Source organism: Penicillium samsonianum, assembly GCF_028829775.1.
Source record: "Penicillium samsonianum strain IBT 33392 chromosome Unknown utg000001l_segment0_segment0, whole genome shotgun sequence".
NCBI lineage: Eukaryota > Fungi > Ascomycota > Eurotiomycetes > Eurotiales > Aspergillaceae > Penicillium > Penicillium samsonianum.
Genome location: NW_026643259.1, coordinates 2,954,151 through 2,975,953, shown reverse-complemented (window position 1 = coordinate 2,975,953; position 21,803 = coordinate 2,954,151). Strand labels below are relative to the sequence as shown.

Here is a 21,803-nt window from a genome sequence, read left to right as displayed (position 1 = left end):
AAAAATGCAATTAGACCCGGAATGCAATTAGACCCGGGAACCCGGACACCGCGAAGGCGGTGGCCGCAGTTCGACGACCCGGTTATATAAGTAATAATATATAATTAAAGATGAAGAACTAAACTAAGTATATAAGAGAGTGTCCTTATATATCTTTTATATCCTACTTCCTAAGTGACTCCTTTAGAATTACTACTAGAGTTACTAGTAAGTCCTAGATATGCCCCTATAGAGTAGATTTAGAAGTTATAATTATATAATAGCTAACTATGGTATTACCTAAAGAGGTATACTTCGAGATAGCTAATAGGAGGCCGGTTCTAGCTCCTTTAATAGTAGGGCTATATTATTATAGATAATAATATATATAATAGAAAACCCCTAAGAGATAGGTCTAATTAGGGCGGCTTATACTTTTACTTACTAAGTATAATTATAGTTTCTCTTTTCTCTAAATATCTAGGTATTATAAGGTATAAGATATTATATATAATCTAATAATAGATCGTTTAGTTAGCTCTTAATAGCCCATTAGTAGTTATAACCCCTATAATTAATTAGTAACTAGTATATCTATAATATTATCTCCCCCTTTCCTAGAAGTGTTATCTCTAAGACTTATTAATCTATAGTCCCTTTTAGGTTAGTAATATTTTTTTTCTTAATATTATCTCCTTACTACATAGTTTCTAATAAGATATATAAAAAAAAATAGATTATACTAATATAATCGTTAGAAGGTAGCGGTAGAATTAGAGTAAGCCTAAAAATAATAGCTTAAATATTTATAGCGAATAAATTAGGCGGTATTAAAAATACTTCGCCTTTAAAAATAATAATAGTTTTTTAAGGATTATAGTAATTAGATATTAAATTATAACTTAGTAATTATAGAGTAGTTAGATACTAAAGATCCTCTATTTATTAAAGACCTGGCTAAGCTAGATTGTCTTATTAAAGTGTATAATATTTAGATTCTTATTACTATATTAGAGAATCCTATTCTAATCTAGATATTTAGTCCCTTATCCCCTTTTATTTTAAAGGAGATAGACTTAGCCTTCCTAATTAGCGATTCTTCTAATAGAACTATTAAACTAGCTAGAGATAGCCCTTTAGGTTCTTAATAGATTCCTATATATTCTTAGAGATATTATACCTCTCCTACCTTACTAGATAGTAAGGCTTTCCGCTTATTTATTTTATTTCTAGAATTTCTTTAACCTTATATTTATTTTCGGTTTCTTCTTTAATTTCTATATTTATTATAAGTTTAATATTATTTAGTATAGATTTAAATAATAAAATATAAAATACTAGATAGAGTTTTTATATACTTTCGGTAGCCTTAAGCGATAATTAACTAATCCTAATTTTTCTTTAATTTCGAATAGTCCTAATTATAGATGGAGGATAGTAGTCTAAACCCCTTTTAGGAAGGGCTTTCTTAGCACTTCATTTTTAATATAGATGCTATTTTCTATGGTATCGCTATAGTAAAAGATATAGCCTTCTAACCACCCTAGCTCTATATTAATTCCCTATATTATTAATTAATCCGATCCCCGCTATCTATACCTTTATTAAATCATATAATCTATATAGGGGTAATTTACTAGGGTTAGCCGAGTATCCTATAATAAAAACTCTATATATAGAAGATATATAGATAATTCTAGTCCCTTATAGTAAAACCTATATTTTTATACTCTATATTTCGATAAATAAAAGTATTAAATTTAAAGTGTATTTTTACTATATAAATAAGAAAATAGAGGTTATTTTTAAAAACCCTACTAATAAAGAGACCTTAGTTTCCCCTTCCCCTCCCCTTCCCCTTCCCCTCCCCCTTCTATACTATATAGTATAAGGGGCTACCCTTCTTTATACTTATTAACTAAGCTTATTATTAGTAGTCTCCCTTTATATTATTTTATTATTATAAAGCTATCTCGCTCGCCTTTCCTACTCCGATCGCTATACTACTATTTCCTCGCCTTATCGGAGTATTTTTATAAAGATTAGATCTTACTATATTAAATTTAAAGATTAAGAAGATAATAGTATTCTATTTTAAGTTAATTATAAAGCGTACTAAGATACTACTATTAGATAGCCGCGACCCTACATAACCTCTAGATTATAGATATATAAATAAATAGGGACTAGTTTATTAATATCTAGGGTATTAAAATACTAATATAGGTAGAAATCGGCTAGAAAGAGGCTTTACCCCTCTTTTAGGCCGAGAAAATAGTATATTTATATAGTAAGCCTCTACCTACTAAGGTAAGGCCTATATAGTTAGGTAGTAAATAATTATATATTAAACTAGGTACTATATAATACTTAGTATATATTACTAACGTATTTCACAAGCGAGTGGCCACTACAAGCGAGTGGCCACTACAAGCGAGTGGCCACCCCAACCAAAACGCGTCAGTTAATTTAAACCCTGCTTCTTCAACCACTCACCATGCCACCAATTCGCTCTCAATCCTCTAGAAATTCAATAGAGCAAGAGGGTAGGCTTTTGTTAGCTATCCAGGCTTTTAAAAATGGAGATATCAGCTCTATTTCTCTTGCTGCGCGTACCTTTAACGTCCCGCGTACAACTCTCCGCAACCGAATTAATGGAATGCAACACCGCGCGATTTCTCGCGCCAATTCGCATAAATTGACTATAACTGAAGAGGAATCACTTCAAAAATGGATACTCTCTATGGATTCTCGTGGATCAGCGCCCCGGCCTTCTATGGTTCGAGAGATGGCCAATCTTCTTCTTCAACAACGTGGAACCACCCCGGTTACTTCGGTCGGCGAAAATTGGGTTACGAATTTTGTTAAAAGGCACCCTCTTCTCTCCTCCCGATTCTCGAAACGGTATAACTACGAGCGCGCGAAATGTGAAGACCCGAAAATCATTAGGGAGTGGTTTGATTTAGTTCAAAAAACAATCCTTTAATTTGGGATCGACCCCGATGATGTTTATAACTTTGACGAGACTAGTTTTGCTTTGGGATTAACGACACCTACGAGGGTTATTACGAGGAGTGAATACTCCGGGCGGAGAGCACTTAAACAACCTAGAAATCGAGAGTGGGTGACGGTGATTGAATGTACGAATGCTTCTGGCTGGGTGCTTCCTCCGTGTGTGATTTTTAAAGGAAAGGTCTTCCTTAAATCCTGGTTTACCGGCCTTCCTAACGATTGGCGTTTTGAAGTGAGTCCTAATGGTTGGACTTCGGATGAAATTGGACTTCGCTAGCTTGAAAAGCTCTTTATTCCTACTACTTCTTCACGTACGAAGGGGGGTATCGGCTTTTAATACTTGACGGACATAGAAGTCATTTAACGCCGAAATTTGATCAAATTTGCGAGCAAAATAAGGTGATACTAATTTATATGCCTACTCATTTATCCCATCTTTTACAACCTCTCGATGTCGGCTATTTTGCGGTCTTAAAACGGTCTTATAGTCGGGCGGTTGAAACGAAGATGCGGAACGGGATCAACCATATTGAGAAACTTGACTTTCTTAAAGCATACCTAAAGGCACGAATTGAAGCTTTTAAACCGAAGACAATTAAAAGCAGCTTCCGAGCTACCGGTTTAGTGCCATTTGCACTAGATCAAGTGATTTTAAGGCTTAATATCCGGCTTCGAACGCCTACCCCCCCTCCTAGCCGTGGTAGTGAATCAAGTCGAAATTTTACACCAAAAACGCCAGCTATAGAGAAAGAACTACGTCGGTAGACTTCATCAATCAAAGCTTTACTTCGTACAAGATCTCGAAGTCCACCTAGCCCGTCAGATCGTGTATTAAACTAGCTTGTAAAAGGCTTCCGTCTTACAATGCAAGGTGCTATCTTACTCGCGAAAGAAAACAAGGAATTACGCGCCGCCAACGAGAAGCAGAAGCAAAAGCGTACTCGATCCCGACAGCAGATACCAGCTGAAGTAGGGCTCACAGTTCAAGAAGCTTCTCAATTGATTACTGAGCCGGTGGAAGCAGATAAAGCACCTTCCTCCCCTCCACGAAGAAGCCCTTCGCCGGCTTTACAACCACGTACACGGGCGCCACCAAAGTGCAGTGGTTGTGGAGAAATAGGGCATAAGATCAATAGATGCCCAGCTAGATAGATGAATTTAGTGTATTTAATTTAATGGAGTTTTGGTTGAGGTATATGCATTTGAAATTAATATATTTGGTTGGGGTGGCCACTCGCTTGTAGTGGCCACTCGCTTGTGAAATACGTTATAGTCCGATTAATCGCCTTATATAAGATAAGACGTTTAATATCTTTAAAAATAGAGAGCGGTAATAACTAAAAATCGATTTTTTCCTATTTAATTTTCTAGAGTATATAAATATTTTATTATATAACTACCGTACTAATTAAATAAGCTATAATATAGAGATTATATCCTACTAAATTAAAGGTTTCTTTTAAGCTTTAATATTTACCTTTAACCTAAGAAGTAGTAGTTTCGTTAAGGTAGAAGTAGTGCTTTATATAATAGTATAAAAAAGCCTTTAGATAACTAGAAACTAGGGAAAGCTACTCTATAGAGAGATAACTAATAAAGGTATTAAAAATAGGATCATTATAGTAATCCCGAAAGGTATCCTAGAGAGTATCTATATCGTTAATATTATATATAGATACTATCTAGAGCTACTTTATCTTTATAGTCTCCTATTATTTATTCAATTTAATTTAAAAGGCCCTACCCTTAAGTATTCGGAGTATATTCTTAATGTATTTATAGATCGCCGGTTTTATATATTTCTCGATATTATTAAGGATATACTAGGTATAGAGTATAGTATTCGTATAGGGGAAAACCTATAAAATTAAGGAAATTAGTGATACGATCTAAAGTTGATAACTATAGTTCTGCCGCTACTAACCGCCTATCGGGTTAAGACACTTAGAGGATAGTGTTTATTAGTCTTCTCCAAAACCCAACTTAGGTCCAAACTTTGGACCTAAGACCCAACCTATATGGGTTTTGGGTCCGACTCCTATAACCTAACCCAACCTAAGACCTAATACTAGGTACCTATTAGGGCCCTAGGAAAACCTAATTTTGTATAAAATAGAGCTCTTAGCGTTTATAACCCTACGAAGTTATCGAAATAAAATACTGTTTTTTATACTTATTCTAGTTTCCCTACTAATAACCTTACCTACTATAGTAGGAAATTTTAAGTAATCTCTACAAAATAGAAGTGAGAAAGCCTAGTTTTAAATTATTTACTTTATAGAATTATAGATTTATTTCTTATAGTACTATTTGCTTAAAATAGGCAAAATATTATTAGGAATATAGAGAAATATATATTTAACTTATATAGAAGTGGTAGTATTTTTTAATAAGAGGAAATATAAATTTAAATATATTAATTTCTACTCTAAATCATTAATTTTTCTATATAAAATAAAAGCTAGTCTTCTTTATTTAGGTATATTTATCTATTATAATAGCTATTTAGCTAACCTAGTAAGACTACTAAGATAAAGTATATCCTACTCTACCTATATAAAATATTTTTAAGGATCTCTAGAAGGAATTAGGGGAGGAATTAGGTTTGCTTAGGTTCTTTTAGGTATTTATTAGGTTCTCTTAGGTATTTATTAGGTCCGATTAGGTTAGACCTATATAAATATCTATAATCTAACTAATTAATAACTATCTTAGTATATTCCTTTTAATATACCTCCTTTTCTCTTCTACTTAATAATTTTATCTAAGCTAGTCTATCTAATATTATAGGTATTCCCCCTCCCCCTTACCTTTTTTATATCTCCGATCATCTTAAAAGCCTTATTATATCTTAAAGCTAGCACTCTAACTTTCTATCCTTAATTTATAATAGAGATATAGGTAATTTATCCTACCTTATACTATCTAATTATCTAGTAACTCTATCTAGTAGCTAGGCTATACTACCTAACTTTTACTACGATTTTCTTCGACTAGATCACCCTCTACCTCTTCCTCCCTCTCTTACCTATATTAGACCGGACCGGAGAAAAGCGTTTTTTCTTTATAATATAGTAGAATATACTAAATAGGTTGAGTGGTAGCTATAAACTAATTATAGGAGGAAAAGTAAGATCTATTAGGATATAGCCTACTAGTCTACTCTTTAGAGTAAGTTCTACTAAGTTACTTAGATTATAGATAGCGTACTAAAGGTTATATATAAGCGCTATAAGAATATTCTTAAGCACCCTTGTTCTATTAGGCTAGGTTAAATAGGCTATTATAGTATATCGACTATAGTAAAGTATCTAAAATCTATAAGCTATTAAAGGTCCGTTAGGCGGAAGGATATAGATATTATAGGTTTTCTAAAAAATAGAGTATATTCTTAATAATCGCTTTATTCCTACTATACTAATATATTCTAATTTAAATAGTAATAAATACTAACTACCGTTCCTTTCTTATAACTAGAGTTAGAGGAAGAGATTATATAGTTTCTTACCCTTAACCGGCTCCCTTTCTATCTTATTAAGTATCCGACCTTCTATAATCTAATCTATAAGGCTCGCTTTATACCCTCCCCTCTAATAATCCTATCTATAAATATAATCTATTAGCGACTATAAGGCCTAGTTATAGACCGCTAATAAGCTATCTTTTAACTACTACCACTAAATTATAAGATTTCTATTACACTTAATTACTAGACTTCTCCGTTTTTATAGGTATTTATAGCTATAACTAGCTATTTTATTAATATAGACTAGGTTTATCGAGAAGTTCTTCTTAATTTTAAGCCACTTTCCGGTTCGTATACTAGCTTAAATCTTAGTAATATCCTTCTTAATATATTACTTAAATATAAGATAGAAGATCGGATATTTAGATTAATAACTAATAATATATCTAATAATAAGATATTAGCTAATTCCCTCTAGTAAGCTTTACCTAATAATATATATATTATCTAAACTCCTTACCTTACTTATATTATTTAGCTTAGTCTTAACTAGCTTCTAGATTATCTTAAGGTAGTCCCTTTAAATAATACTACTTAGACTAAATAGACCGAAAGATAATTAATATTAGCCTAGACTAATATAAAGCGGTAGAGTTATAAGATCTCTTATACCTTAAATAAGGTCCGCTATCTCGCGATATATATCTATATAAGCCCTTAACGGTATAAGATATTTAATAGCCTCTAAATAAAGGAGCCTAAAGTTATCCTAATATAAGATATAAGGACTTAGTAGAATTTAATATATCTAATACTTTATCGAGTAAAAAAACTCCGTGCGGTCTTTCTACCCTTCTATATAGAGTATAACTATAAAGAAATACTACTAAATAATAAGGAATAGCGTTAAATCGACTATCTACTATATCTCACTAAGCCATTCTTTAAATATATAACTAAGATCTTAAAGACTTAGGATATAATACTATATCTTATATTTAAAATTTATAATATATTATTTAAGTATCTTAAAAAGTTAATAAAGTAGCTCTAGCGGAAGCGGGTTCTATAGAAAAAGTATATACTTAGGTCTCTTAAAGCTAGCCGATTAAAGCTAAATAAGTACTACTTATAGATAGATAAAGTTCGAGGATATATCTATACGATTAGTGCTATACTAGCTCCTAATAATCGGTTCTAATTCTTCCTTTTAGATGATTAGGATAAGTTATAGCGGGATAAATACCGGAGCGCCTTCTAAGTAGCTCTCACTCCTTATTAAGAGTATCTATCGAATACTCTAAGCGCGATAGGCTCTTATATTATATTAAGGCTAAGTTCGAGGCTTAATAAGATATTAAGTGGGTATAAATTATAGGTAAAGCTAGTCGGAGATAAAGCGATATAATACCTTAATAGTAGTATAAAGTCCGAAATAATTAAGGAGCTAATAATATTTCTTTATACTTTAAGGTTTAATATTAAAGAGTAGGAGGCGAAAGGGCTCGAAAGATTCTTTTCTCTTAACGAGATTAAAGTAGTAAAAGAAGAAAAGGACGATAGGCCTAATAATATTAAGATAGATCTTATTAGTGATACTAAGGAGCCGGATAATAGGTCTTATAACCTAATAGACGTTAATAAGGCCTAGGATAAGGAAGATAAGGATAGGCTAGCACTACTAGAGACTAATACCTAAATCCGGGTCTTAGGGAGAAAGCGGAAATATAGGGAGGATAATATATTTAAGTATTATTAGGGTTATTTATAAATAATCTATTCTTTAAGAAATCGGAGTGCGGATTATAGTTTTATAAATGAATTTAAAATATAATATTATATTAATCTGGCTATAAGGTCGAAATTCGAGATAAAAGTTAAAAGTGAAATATATAAAAGTATAGCTCTAAAATATATAAGTTATATAGCTATAGGATCTTAGTATATTTATTATATTTGTTACCCAATTGGGTACCTAGGGGTTGGGTTAGGTTATCTAGAATAACCTAGAACCCAGCTTAGGTCCAAGGTTTGGCCCCAAAACCCAACCTAAAGTTGGGTTGGGTTGGGTTGGGTCCGGGTCCAATTGGGTTCTAGAGAAGCCTAGTGTTTATATAGTTTATACTACGGCCCTATAAAAGACCTTATACCCGCTAATCCTCTTCTTCCTTTTCTTTTACTCTGTATACTTAGTATTTTCGTTAAATGCACTCTTTTTATTTAAAGAACTAGCTAGTAACAATTAGTATATTTAACCTCTAGGATTTATTAATAGTATACCGTATAATCTAGCTACTATCCTATAGTAATTAATTAAGTAGTGCTTAGATTATAATATATAATCTAAGCCTCGCTTCCTACTAGCGCTACTTTATATTATTTATATCTCTCTTTATTATATAGCTCGCCTAGTTAATAGTAGTAGTATTAGAGGTAGTAGTATTAGAGGTACAGATACTAGTCAAATGTAGTTACCCACCCCACCCCACTATATTGGCCCAACAACCAATTCACGTTTTTCTTTTCCCTCCTACACCTCCCACATTGCTCCGATTTCAATGAAAATAGGACCGAAAATTAGCAAAAAGGCGCAACTTTCTACTGTACAAAGGTCAGCTATTATATATGCTCATAGTAATGGTGCAACGCAGGTTCAATTAGCTAATGATTTTGGCTGTACGCGCAAGACAATCTTCAATACGCTTAAGCGCTATTCGGAAGGCGAAAAGCTTGAAAATCGCGAAAAAAGCGGCCGTCCCTCACTTATTAGTGAGCGCGCTTGCCATCATCTCTATTTACAGGCACGTCGGCATCCGTTTTGGACCTATAAACAGCTAAGTGCTGCTACAGCTCAGCATCCGTCACCCTCCACTATACGTCGAATTTTAAAGCGATTCGGACTCGGAAAACGGCGATCGAGACAGAAGATTCCAATTAAGCCTCCTCTTGCTAAGAAACGGCTAAGATTCGCAAGAAAATGGCGGCGGGAAAGCTTCCAATCGTGGATCTTTTCGGACGAGTGTTCGGTGCAACGAACCTCGAACTTTGGACCACAATGGTGCTTCCGTACGACCTCGGAGGGCCTTCGAAAAGATCTTGTGAATGCAAAGGTTCACGTTAAAGATATTTCACAAATGGTTTGGGCTAGAATCTGGCTTAGAGGTCGAACAGAATTAATAATTATGGAACGGGACGAAGACTCGCCTTCGGGGAGGGGTTATACTACAAAATCGTATATGGAAACGCTCGAAAAAGGTCTGCTACCATTCTACACACCCGGGATAGTATTTCAGCAAGATAACGCGAAGATTCATCTAGCGAAGGACACGAAAGAGTGGTTTGAAACTCACGGAGTATACGTCGAAGACTGGCCCGCACACTCACCCGATTTAAACCCGATTGAACCGGTCTGGCGCTAGTTAAAACAAAAACTCTTTGAGATCTTTCCAGAGCTTATTGACCAGGGAAGATCGAAGGCAGACTGGCTTAATTTTAAAAAATGCCTGGTGGTTGCATGGAACGCATTACCTCAGTCGAAGATAGATGCACTGATATTGAGTATGGGTAGACGTTTGAGGGCAGTACGGAAGGCCAGGGGTTATTATACAAAATATTAAGCGAAATTTTTATTGTGCTATTATTAAGCAAGCTTCAAATTTAATTATAATATTATAGACCATATAATGGTGGTGCTATATACTGTGAAAGTGATATATATATTTTGCATGGGGAGTCGAAAAAAGTGGAGTGGGTAACAACATATGGTAGGTGATGTAGTATTATTAGTAATAATAGTATTAGAGATATTAGTAGCTATTATATAATAAGAATTAAAGATAAAGTAATTTAGAATGTATTACTCTATTAACCTAATAATCTCTAGCCGGTTTTATCGTATCTCTCGCTAGTAGTAGGTAGTTTATATTAACGCTAGTAATCCTAGGTAGTTATAGGTATAACTAGTAACAGTTATAGTATGGCGACTAGTAAAGTTATTTCGATAAAGCTCGCTAGTAAAAGGGTAGCTAGTAGAAAGATATATAGTTTTCCGGACCTTCTTAGTATAACGATCTTTATATAGCTTATTATATTAGTTGCGAAGCTATATAGTAGGTACGAAACCCTTAATATTTTTTTATAACGACTTTTTTAAAACGCTATACCCCTATACTACTATCTAGTTATTAATCTAATCTATAGCTTCTTATATATTAGCGAAAGATCGGTTAGTAGGTAGTAGTAGTATAGGCTATAAGCCTATATATTTAGTAGTAGGATTAGGGGTATACTTAGTTAAAGATATATTATAAGTAAAGATATAGGTAAAAGATAAGTAGTTATATAATAGAGATCTCTGAGCGTAAGATCTATTAATTAGAAGTATCTTTAAAAATAAAGACTATTTTAGGTAGGGAATTAGGATAAAAACTCTATATTCCCCCTTTTCTTAAAATCTATAGTTTTTAACTACCTATTACTCTATAAATATAGCTCTAATTAATATTTAAAAAATAATATGGTAGCTAGAATTAATAGGGCTTTTTAATAGTACTAAAATTATATTTTAAAAAATCGGATTAAATAGTAGTAGTGGTAGTAGGAAGTAGGGCTAATTTTAATTTATATTAAATTAGCCCTATATAGATTATATAATTTAATAAATGTATAGATAACTAGCGGGGATTAGATTAATTAATAATATAGGGAATTAATATAGAGCTATTATAGAAGTACTATATAGCTAGGGTGGTTAGAAGGCTATATTTTTTACTATAGCGATACTATAGAAAATGGCATCTGTATTAAGAATGAAGTGCCAAGAAAGCCCTTCCTAAAAGGGGTTTAGACCACTATCCTAGTACGTAGTAAAATCGCTGTCCTAGTAGTATCCTCCTTTATATAAATATAAGCTTATTATTCACTTATTTAATACCACTTAATTTATTAATTAGGCTTAAAAAAGCATTTCTATAGTATATAAATTTAGGTCTTTTGACAGAAATCTGGCTGTATGACAACGTATGGACAAAATCAGATATATTGGAATCTCTAACTAAAATGACAAAACCCGCCCTTTCAACAATCTGGGCGGACATAGATGACTAACTGTAATATGCACTTTTGTATGGTATGGGTGGTACCAGGTGTCACATGATATTCAGGGTATTTTACCCTGTTTCCACCATGTATTCAATCTTAGTATTCGACATCTTTTTATAAGGATTAAATAAATAATTATTTTATATTCCTTACTAAGACTATTTAAAACCTATATAATTACTAATTACTTTAGTAGTATAATTTCTTTACTTATAAGATTATCTACTAAGATTTTAACCTTATTAAAATATTCTTCTATAATATAAAAATTATCTAAGGTAATATTAAAGAATTCTTTAAAGGTTAAAAGCTTAGTAGTAAATCCCTTGAGATTATAAATATCTTAGAGTTTATCCTATACCTCTTTTATATCTATTATATCTTTAATATATAGTAGTAGGCCGTTATTATATAGTAATTTAATAATAGAGAGGGCTCTATTATTTTTATTACTTATAGTAGGTGCTTAATAAATAGCTCCTACTAAATCTTCCTTAATTAAAATAGCTTTTACTCTAATATACTAGATAGAGTAATTTTCTAAGCTATATAATTTTAGAATTTATACTTTTTTAAGAGAGGCTATAATATTATATACCTTACTATTAAAGTATATAGTTAGTCGTAGTTCGGCAGTTCGAAAAGGATTAATTATTATAGAGAAGGATTTATATAGAAAGAAAAAGCATATTTCTATATATAAAAGTTAAAAATAAGTAATTACTAGATTAATAAGGTAATACTAGTATAAAAAAATAAGCCGGGCTTATAACCTCTAGGTTATAGGGGTTAGATAGTAGGAAGGAAAAACTAAAGATAAAAGGTAAGAAAGTAAAGACATAAAAATGTTATATTTAGTTAATTAAAGTATATTTAATATAAAGAAGATATTAACTATATTCTAAAAAATTATTATCTCGGTAGTTATAGTCTTATTTATCTCTTTTAAAAATAGATCTAGATAGATCTAATTAAATGTCTTATCGTTATAATAGTAGATTTAAAATGCATTATATAGTTATATACTAAATCACTTACATTTTATTAGGAGCATTAAACTTAACTATATACAATATTAATATCCATATTATATGTAACATATTTAAATATTATTATCCATTTTTATTATATGTAACATATTAAATATGATAGGCCATAACCACCGAGATAATAATCTTTCTAACATATAGGACATCTCTATATTGAATACACTTCAATTAAAAATACCACCTTTTAAATCTCTTTGCCTTCTTACATTTTATCTTGTTTTTCCTTCCTACAATTAACCCCTGTAACCTCCTAAATTCTCGAAGGATGAATTCCTATACTTATTTAGCGAAATTAGACAAAAAAACCTTCCAGCCGTATATATTTAAGCTTATTACTAATGAATTAGAGTCGTGCGATCTATACTATAGTAATTTACCCTAGTTAGATACCCTATTAACTAGCCTTTAAAATACCGAATTTAGCACTATAAAATAGCTAAGAGAATTCGAAGAATTAGCTATCGTCTTAATTAGTACGGTCCTACCACTTAGCGTTTTAAAGAAGGGCCAGTAAAGCTTACAAAGGGTATTAAAGCGTAGGCTACGTTAGCTCTCTAGCTATAGCGGGAATTTGGTTAGGCTATTATAGGGGCACGCCATACTAGATATAATAATTATCGCAGTTATATATAAATCACTAGTATTATTAATTCCACCTAGGTTAAAGAGATAAAGTACAAAGAATATAAATTAAGTGAGAAGGCCGATTAAGAAAAGATGAAGCGGAAGTGGAAGAAGGTATTAATCGAAATTAGGAAGTATAGAAGAGCTAAAAAAGGCCGGCGGGATTAAATTGTTTTTATATTATAGTAGTAAAATGGCTAATTGATTTATCTATTATTTTTAATTAATTAAATTGCTATGTTGTAAGGTAGTAAATGGTGGTTGAAGTATATAATATATAAAAAATGTGCTAATTGGGTGATCCGTACTATATATGTATGGGTGGCGGACCTTCGTTTGCGAGGGTCTGTAATTTTGGTAAAAAATGTAAGGGTCGGTTAATTGATAATAGCGGCCAGCGGCGGACATACCCGAAGTCGCTAGTCGATTTGTGTTACTAGTCCAAATGCTGGGTCCGTAGCCTTTCTCACCTGTTTTTATAGGTTTCTCCTCATTCTCAGTTTGTTATGTAGACGGCAGAAAAAGGCGGGGAAGGGCTTAATTTGTGAAATGGACTTTTCTATATATAACCTTTGATTTATTTGACATAACTATTAACGTAGCAGATTAAAGAATAGAGTAACACGTTCATAATCAACATCTGACCCAGGGGGGCCAGATTTTGGGACTCCTCTAGCCGGCCCAGCAATAGCTTCCAAATCAACCTTTGTCATGCCAGGGTGCAGATGAATATCATATGAAAGTGTAGTTGCATCACCAGATGAGTGAAGATGCTGCATACCCATGAGCGTAACAATTTTTACTTGTCGCTGGGAAGTACTAGCCGCTAAACGAGGCCTGACCGTTAGTATATTATGCGACGGAGGAAGATGGACTGTGATATTCTGTTGCGAAACAAGTGACGAAGGCGGGACATCTAGGCAGAAGTCCGGTTCCAACGACAAAGAGGCATGTGTAAGAATTCGAACATTGCGAATCAAAGCCATCCTTGGGTCTGGTTTTTAGTTAGCTGGAAGTCCTGTAATTCTCAACGGGAGTCAAACCTTGGCCTGATCGCCTCAGAAGCGAATCTATAGGCGATGAACCAAAATGCGGCTGGTAGGGAGCATGGGCTAACAAGGGGTCAGCAAAGGCCGGAAGCCGATCAACTCTCTCGCCAGGCGACAAAATGTCTACTAAGCCTAACGTACCTGAAGCCGAAGATGAATGTCGAGTGACATCCGAAGAGACATCAAACGACGCATTGGGGGGATTTTGCGAAGTGGACATTGCCAGAGTGGTTGCGTTGGTCACCGAGCTCAGTAAGCCTTGCGCACTCATGGAACTGTTATGTTGTTCCTCTGAGCCAGATGGTGTGTTTGTGGTGCTCGACCTGGGACTGTCAAGTTGCCCCCTAAGAGACCTTCCTCGAGGAGATCTACTGATTTCTTCACTTGATAATCCAGCCCCGGCAATATTTTGCTTATGGCCTTGGAATTCGTTATTGAATGTGACATCGGAGGGTTGTCCATCGTTTTTGGATAGTGTATCGGAGCTCTGCCCAGGCATTTTCAAGGTTAACCTCTGCGCTATTGGAGGCACAGCAGTGCCCACTTTCAATTTCACGCGAGACATCTCGGGGGTTGCATCTACCTCAAGGGGATTCGGAACAAGCTTTTTGGCTTCGGCAACCCGTCGGTGGAAGTGATCCTAGGCTCCAATGTCAGCATGCCGAAGGGGACAGGTGGCAAGACCGTCGCGGTATAAGCCTACCTCCAAAACTCCCGCGAGAATAGCGATATCGCTGCCGTCTTCGTTATACTCTCTAGCATTTCGCCATACATAGCTGACCTCCTCTTCAAAGGACTGCCATGTAGGATATGCGGTGGTTTTGGATAAATTCTTCCTACTGTCTGTACCACGAACTCTCTTTTGAATGCTTCGTAAGGACACGGGATGTTGAATGATCTCATAATAATCCCGGTACAGATTCCGGTCTGGTTTCCCAATAAACGGGTAAGAAACCTCCTGGCCACTAGTTCGGGGCATCAGCCTTAAGAAAAGGATCGGGATCAGTGATACCTACTCAGAATCCTTGAGCCGGGTCAACTCCGACATAATCTTGTCCTGTGCAGTCTGGAGACTATCACCTTGAAAATCTGCCTCGGACTCGGCCTGCGACTCCGCGGTTCGATCTGCTTCCCCTGGTGGCTCTGAGTCTAGATGCGACGACGCACGATTGGACTCTTCGGGAATAATGAGATCATCGTCCTATCACACGCACCGCAGCTTGAATTAGCGATTGAAACATGTGATTCGATCTATATGCGCAAAGCAAAGCAACGACATAGGACAGTAATTAGACATGAACAGTGTAGGTCGAACTGCGAGTGGCCTCCATTCGAGTGTCAAGGGCCAATCGATATCCATGGATGTATTAATGTAATAAATTGATACTTACGGAAACCTTTCGGCGTTTCGTTCTACGAAACTTCATATCTGGGGAAGCTGCGGCAGCCGCCCGTCGTTTTGAGGTCATCTCGGATTAGTTCTGATAACGTCCCAAATCGCGAGTCAAGTCACACATTGAAGATAGTAATTTGTGACTGAAGAACAGGGGGACTGGAAATACAGATTTAATAAACAAAGGGTCAAATTGATTGAAAGAATTACAAGTAGTGATAGAGTATGGCAAAGGGAGATATCCGCATAGACATTCCTCGTCTCAGACGTGTTGCAGACGCGTCCACCCGTGGACGGAGTCATCCCGCCTTAGGTAAGACTGGTGGGTCTACGGGTATTATATAATACAGAATGGAACCATAATGACAGGTATCAACTACTAGTAAATGTTTGTACGGAGTCCGCATGTATTCCGTACATGTCATGTCAAAACAACATTGAAGTGCAAATACAGCATACCGGCTTTTACCACAATGTAACTTTGGTACCAATTTCGTACTGTATTCATCTAGTACTCTGTATGTATTAACCACGATCACGTGATAAAATCAGCGGCGATTGGATTGACACCTGAGGCACCCATTGGTTGTTTCCCTCCCCCACTATTTTCCCGAGTCCCGCAAAACAAGTCCGGTGATTGTTGTTTCGACAACTCACACCTACTATTTTCTCTATCGCGTCACACTCTTATTCTCACCTGAACCTCATCCCCGGTACCTTTGATTTCTCGATATCAGATCATCTTATACAACCTTAGGGCCCCTACAAGAGCCCTGCGAGCGTACGTTTGCAGTTGTCGCTACATGCGATAATCATTCAGCCACATTGTGAGTCGCATCCTCAAGCTACTTATCTACTGGCCTTGTTGCTTGAACACACGGAACAGACTGATATTGATAATCTGTATAGCCGACAGATCTTCATACTGCCATTCCTTCCCATTCCACTATCCCAATGGACATCGACCCAGCTAGGCGCAACAAAAAGCCCCGTCTCCTCTTGGAGACGGAGCGCGAGAAGCTTGATGAATTTGTGGACTCTATTCACTACTCGGCAAGGTGAGGACCCCATACCAGTGCGGTAGACTCTCCATTGACTCCTCCATATAGATACAACGATGACAAATTCGAGTACCGCCATGTGCAGCTCCCAAAGAATATGCTCAAAAAAATTCCCACGGACTACTTTGACAGCTCTAAGGGGACTCTGAAATTGCTTTGGGAGGAGGAATGGCGAGCCCTGGGTATTACACAAGTATGTTGAACATAACTTGAAGATGTGCATGGGTTCTAACAACGTGCGCGCAGAGCTTGGGATGGGAGCATTATGAGGTGCATGAACCTGAACCTCACATCTTATTGTTCAAGTCAGTTATTTGCGAACTACTCCCTAACTACTCCCTTGGATGTATCACTAACCGTCGTGTAGGCGCCCTCTTAACTACCAACCCCCTCTGCAACAATAGGTTAGCCATTGATTGGCGGCGTTGTGCTTGGAAAATATGAGCAGTTGAGAAGACATCCCTTTATTTTCGTTCATGGCAGGCACACGCGTTCGCAATATTGCTCATTAGCGTCCACAAAAGCTTCATAATTGAAGTTCTGGAATGAGACCAAGTTTCATTTTCTCCTTGCCCGCCATTTTCATTGACACGCTAGACCAGGCTCTCTCTCTATCTGTTATACCATATGGAAGACCAATGTCTGTCTTATCACAGACACCTGGACTGTTCTAGCGTGACCCTTAAATCGCGTTTTTTGGCCAGTCATTCTCCCTACTAGACAGTGGTGAGGCTGCTAATTATGTCGAGTTTCCCCACTCCCCTAACTTGATGTGAGAATCTTGAAATATCATCCCAGTCAAGTCATCCTACATTGAAGAATGCTGTGGGCGAGACATGGACCTCTGCTTGGTCCCTCTAGTCAATCTAAAGGGAAAACAAACCAAGTATCTACAAAGGGGATGGACAGATAGCTGAATACCTGGACCATCCACTTGATGTCGTTAGTCATTTGGTTTCCAGCTTTAGTTGCCTCCCTAGGTATTTCGCTTATGGTTAGCAAATCAAGTAACTTCTTCCAAGGCTCTCTCATTCATTCCCACGCTGCCTGCAACTTTTGCTAGTTGGCCGCATGGCATTTTTGGCTGCGCATCTAATTTATCACACTCGAAGAACATGGTGTATTGTACTAGGTAGTGACTGAAAAGAGGATCTCTTGAGCTGATTAAGTATAATACAGGGTACTATAGGTACTACAACGTCTCAGCACTAATATAGAATATATATGCATATTGTAAATAACTTCTTGAAAAGGCCATTTAAGCCCGGGTTCGGTCGTCTTTGTTTGCATCGAAGAGGCGGGCCTCCTAGTACTTTAGATATCCACATCTGGGCGAGACACGGGCACAGTATGTTAATAACCCTTATAGCCATGGCTGCTTATGCATATTGAATTTGTGGTGATTCCTTAAATCACTGCGGAAAACATGTATGTACATGATATTCATACAGAGGGCAAGGTGAATATTGAGCTCAACACACATTCCGTGAACCTGAAGGGAGACATATATGGCTTGGCCCTTGAGATGAAAACCCCTTAAAATCCCAGGGTATATGTGATCAACTTCCTAATGCCTTCTGTCTCCTCATGTTCAGATCCTTCAGCGTCATTTCCACTGTTCGCCATTCACGCTTGGCTGGATCATACTCGCCTTTCACCTCAAATCGACAAAACCCATTAGGTCCCTTCAACCCAACTGGGCCCGCGATAAAGAAGGCTCCGCGGCGAGCAGACCCTGGTATTTGGGCCCGTTCGTGGTTCAATCGTAATTTGAATGCCTGTGATGCCAAGTGCAGATCCGACCCCGGGCCGAGGTCTGGTAACGGTAGCCGCTGTAATAAAGATATAAGGGAGGATGGGTGATAGTTGGAATTCTCAGTATTAGGGGGCATATTTTCCTTGAGCCCGTCGGTCAGGGGTGGTTGTAGCTTAGATTGATCATTTTGTCCAACCCAGTTCCCTCTCTTGTCACCAGGCCAGGCAGAAGAATCATTTAACAAATCAAAGGCATCCAGCGGCTCCCCTGCGGGTTTCCTGAAACGATCCAGTTGCCTTAGTAATAGTACCAGATACGCATCTCTGATTGCTAGAGCAACATGAACTGGTTTCATGAAGTTCTGTAACCTGTCACCTATCTCGGGGTCCATCGGCTTTGCAACCCACGATATACTGTTGTTTTTAATCTCCACCCTGCCTACTGTCAGTATAAGACAAGCTCTTTAGATATTAGCAGTACATACCCCGATCGCACATATCCAGGAGGGGCACGGTTTGGAAACTGATGGACAAGCCAGAATCCTGTGAGGGAGAGAGGCTCCCCGAGTATCTGTGACATCTGCCTCCCCGCATTATCTAAAACGATTGTGGCGAGTTCATCTAAACTCGTAAGCGAACGATCTTGAGCGGGGATTGAATCGATTTCTCACCCCTAAGCTTCTGAAGCTTCTTCCGATCCTTGGATAACTTCACAAATTCTTGCCACTCTGGATCTGATGTAGTGTATAGCTCGCCTTGTTGCAAACGGGACCAGGCAAGCGGTATGAACAGCACTCCCTCGTTTTCGACCTCTTTCCCGGTGATTTCGCCGCTTCCCAAGGAGGTTTGACGCGGGGCTGTCTCCTCTAGGTTGGCCACGGGAGGTAGATCAGCATCGTCGGTATCGTCATCAAATCGTATCAGCACGAAGGTGCTCCAGAGGTGGAATGCGGTGCCGTACAGGAGACCTTTTGATATGAACGACCTGTGAGATTCTACGTCAGTCTGACCAAAGAGCCCTTGATTTGGCTTCAAAGGGGGCTCCTTACCTAATCCAAGGCCGTCTAAACCTCACATGTCGCACATTTTGCGGTTTCGAGAAGTTGGAACGAGCGTGTGTAGAACTGAAAAGAGACGAGCGTGCGTGAGGACTTCGAAGCAGATACCTGAGCCAGAGCATTGGGAAAAGCCAATCCCTGCAATGATTCTCACTAGAGTATCATCTCAATTTGAAAAAAAAAAAAGGAATGGACAGAATACTTGAAGCCTGATATGCACGAGGATTTGTGTTGCGAGTTTGTCAACGGCGAAGGGCTCGGCGGTTTGGTGGATTATGTAACATTGCGGTGTTGCAGCATCGGCGGCCTACCATACACGTAACTACTACATACATATAGGTACATATGATGATCTCCCAGAATGAATAGTATTACTACCAGAGCAAACTCTTGGGCTAGAAATTGATGACATTGGACATTGCATGTACCGGTAATATTTGGTTGAGCACACAAGGTACGAACGTACATACTAATACTAAATACTAGACCACGTGATAGCTTAGTGATATCTTATCGGATGCCCCCAAGTCGTCCGTAGCCAAATGGTATTCTGTCCTTGACTCCTCGCTGTTGTATCCAACAAAACTCCAGATACCGCCAGAGGAGAATCTTGATGTGGGCATCGTCACGTCTGCCAAAATAGTCTTGCTTTACCTCCGGCCCTCCCGATTCTAGCAATATGCGCTGGGTATCCGCCTTCCTTGCCCTGGCATTAACAGGTGCATTGCAAGCAAATGCACTGGATGCTACAATCTTCACGTTTCCTCCCAAGACTGCAACCTCCCCAACTGCTAATACCCAACAACAAACAATATCAGAAGCTGAGGCCCGGCTTGTCTTGGAGCTTCGCATGAAGTCCTCTGTAGCATCGGTCCTCGGAATGGTGGATGCAGACACTGTGAACCGCTTGAATCATTTTGCTCGGGATGATCTCACTCTGTTTGGGGGAGCTACTGAGGGGATTGCTCTTAAGAAAAGCATATTTATTCTGGAAGGGATCGACCAGGAAGTTGGTAAGTGGAAGCGGACTCACTTGTCTGGAAACTTTAGCTAATGTCCCTGCAGCCCTAGTCATGCAAAAAGCCCAACCAAACCATCTTCATATTCCTCAAATTTCCTCTCCCTTTATTGGATTTGATCTCCTGGAATCATTTATCCAAAGCAGCCCCACTCCGAAAGGGGACCGTGGACAAATCTGTACATACCACAACGATGCTATCAGGGCTGCATCATCGACATCCCAGGTAGCAAAGCCATCTCTAACGATTTTCAGGTTCCCTCGCTAATCTTTAAATTATACCAGACTCCTAAGGAATGCCTATCTAGGGACCCCATGTTTGCTGATGGGTCTGATATGCTTGCCCGTGACTTCCTTACACTAGTTGATTCGGTGGAATCCTGGATAAGCAAGGATCACAAGGACTCAGCTTTGAAGTTGTCCTTTAAGGTATCGAGTTTCCCCTACCTGACTAGTGAATGATTTGAATGATTTCTGATTCCACGTCACCAATTGCAGAATGCCTCTGGTGATTCTCTTCTTGGAACCAAGCGCCTAGAGACATTGCTTCTTCACCTAGCTAAAATATCGTCGACCAGCAACCGGGAAATCACGACCGTGGTTCTACCCGCTGGTGTTAACTCAGAAGGACTCATCCGCCGAGGCGCGAAGCAATCATCGGCACCAGTCACCCAACATAATGCCTTCAGGAGGTCGATGCAGAATTCTGCGCTGCAGTCAACCCTAGCGCCTGTCTGTCATTCTTCAAACTCCTCGTGTGCTGAATCTACCAATGACTGCTCCGGACACGGTTCTTGCTATCTGAAATACGGCTCGGGTGTTGAGGGAACTACGGGCAATTGTTATGCATGCCAATGCAAGCAAAGTGTTGTTCGGAATAGCGATGGCACCACCAAGACAGTTCAGTGGGGTGGGCCGGCTTGCCAGAAAAGAGACATCAGCTCACCTTTCTTCCTCGTTGCGGGCGTCAGTCTGCTTGCCATCGTTCTGGTTGGTAGTGCGATTGGAATGATTTTCAGTATGGGCTCACAGGAGTTACCCAGTGTCATTAGTGCTGGTGTAGGAGGTCCCAAGTCTCAGATGTGAGCATATGGAAAGCTGTATAGGTGTTAGGGTGTGTTTTTCTTTTATTTTTTCCCCTTTTGCCGTCTTTTTAGGGGGCAGGGCTTCATGTTCTTTACCTCATTTATCCCTCAACATCTAAGCAAATTTTGCTTTACTTCGTTTCTGATTACTCCC

The 21,803-nt window shown here is 37.7% G+C and overlaps 4 protein-coding genes across 4 annotated transcripts; 2 read left to right on the top strand and 2 right to left on the bottom strand.

Annotated features, from left to right (window-relative positions):
• Positions 1-13,823: 13,823 nt before the first annotated feature.
• N7471_001145 (bromodomain-containing protein) lies at positions 13,824-15,915 on the bottom strand (the record flags this gene model as incomplete). The annotated part of the gene is made up of 6 exons (XM_057273866.1): positions 15,671-15,915; positions 15,296-15,480; positions 14,983-15,244; positions 14,421-14,919; positions 14,274-14,342; positions 13,824-14,224 (listed from the first exon to the last, which is right to left on the bottom strand). Exons 1-6 carry the CDS (start codon positions 15,746-15,748, stop codon positions 13,824-13,826), a joined length of 1,494 nt encoding a protein of 497 aa, XP_057142045.1. The 5' UTR covers positions 15,749-15,915.
• A 119-nt stretch (positions 15,916-16,034) lies between these two features.
• N7471_001144 (cyclin-dependent protein kinase regulatory subunit CKS1) lies at positions 16,035-17,137 on the top strand (the record flags this gene model as incomplete). The annotated part of the gene is made up of 6 exons (XM_057273865.1): positions 16,035-16,054; positions 16,493-16,499; positions 16,582-16,730; positions 16,782-16,926; positions 16,980-17,038; positions 17,101-17,137. 6 exons carry the CDS (start codon positions 16,035-16,037, stop codon positions 17,135-17,137), a joined length of 417 nt encoding a protein of 138 aa, XP_057142044.1.
• A 945-nt stretch (positions 17,138-18,082) lies between these two features.
• N7471_001143 (uncharacterized protein) lies at positions 18,083-19,774 on the bottom strand. Its single transcript, XM_057273864.1, has 4 exons — positions 19,538-19,774; positions 19,160-19,473; positions 18,974-19,109; positions 18,083-18,923 (listed from the first exon to the last, which is right to left on the bottom strand). Exons 1-4 carry the CDS (start codon positions 19,666-19,668, stop codon positions 18,293-18,295), a joined length of 1,212 nt encoding a protein of 403 aa, XP_057142043.1. The 5' UTR covers positions 19,669-19,774; the 3' UTR covers positions 18,083-18,292.
• A 451-nt stretch (positions 19,775-20,225) lies between these two features.
• Positions 20,226-21,650, top strand: N7471_001142 (DUF3844 domain-containing protein; the record flags this gene model as incomplete). Its single annotated transcript, XM_057273863.1, has 4 exons — positions 20,226-20,559; positions 20,612-20,790; positions 20,850-20,993; positions 21,063-21,650. The coding sequence occupies 4 exons, from the start codon at positions 20,226-20,228 to the stop codon at positions 21,648-21,650; spliced, it is 1,245 nt and encodes a 414-aa protein (XP_057142042.1).
• Positions 21,651-21,803: the final 153 nt, after the last annotated feature.

Bases quoted from the DNA above. Each gene is read 5' to 3' on its own strand.
- N7471_001143 (XM_057273864.1), bottom strand. From the start codon at position 19,668: ATGCTCTGGCTCAGGTATCTGCTTCGAAGTCCTCACGCACGCTCGTCT. The intron at 19,474-19,537 runs GTAAGGAGCCCC...AGAATCTCACAG, and splicing joins TTTAGACGGCCTTGGATTAG to GTCGTTCATATCAAAAGGTC. The intron at 18,924-18,973 runs GTATGTACTGCT...GACAGTAGGCAG, and splicing joins CCTGGATATGTGCGATCGGG to GGTGGAGATTAAAAACAACA.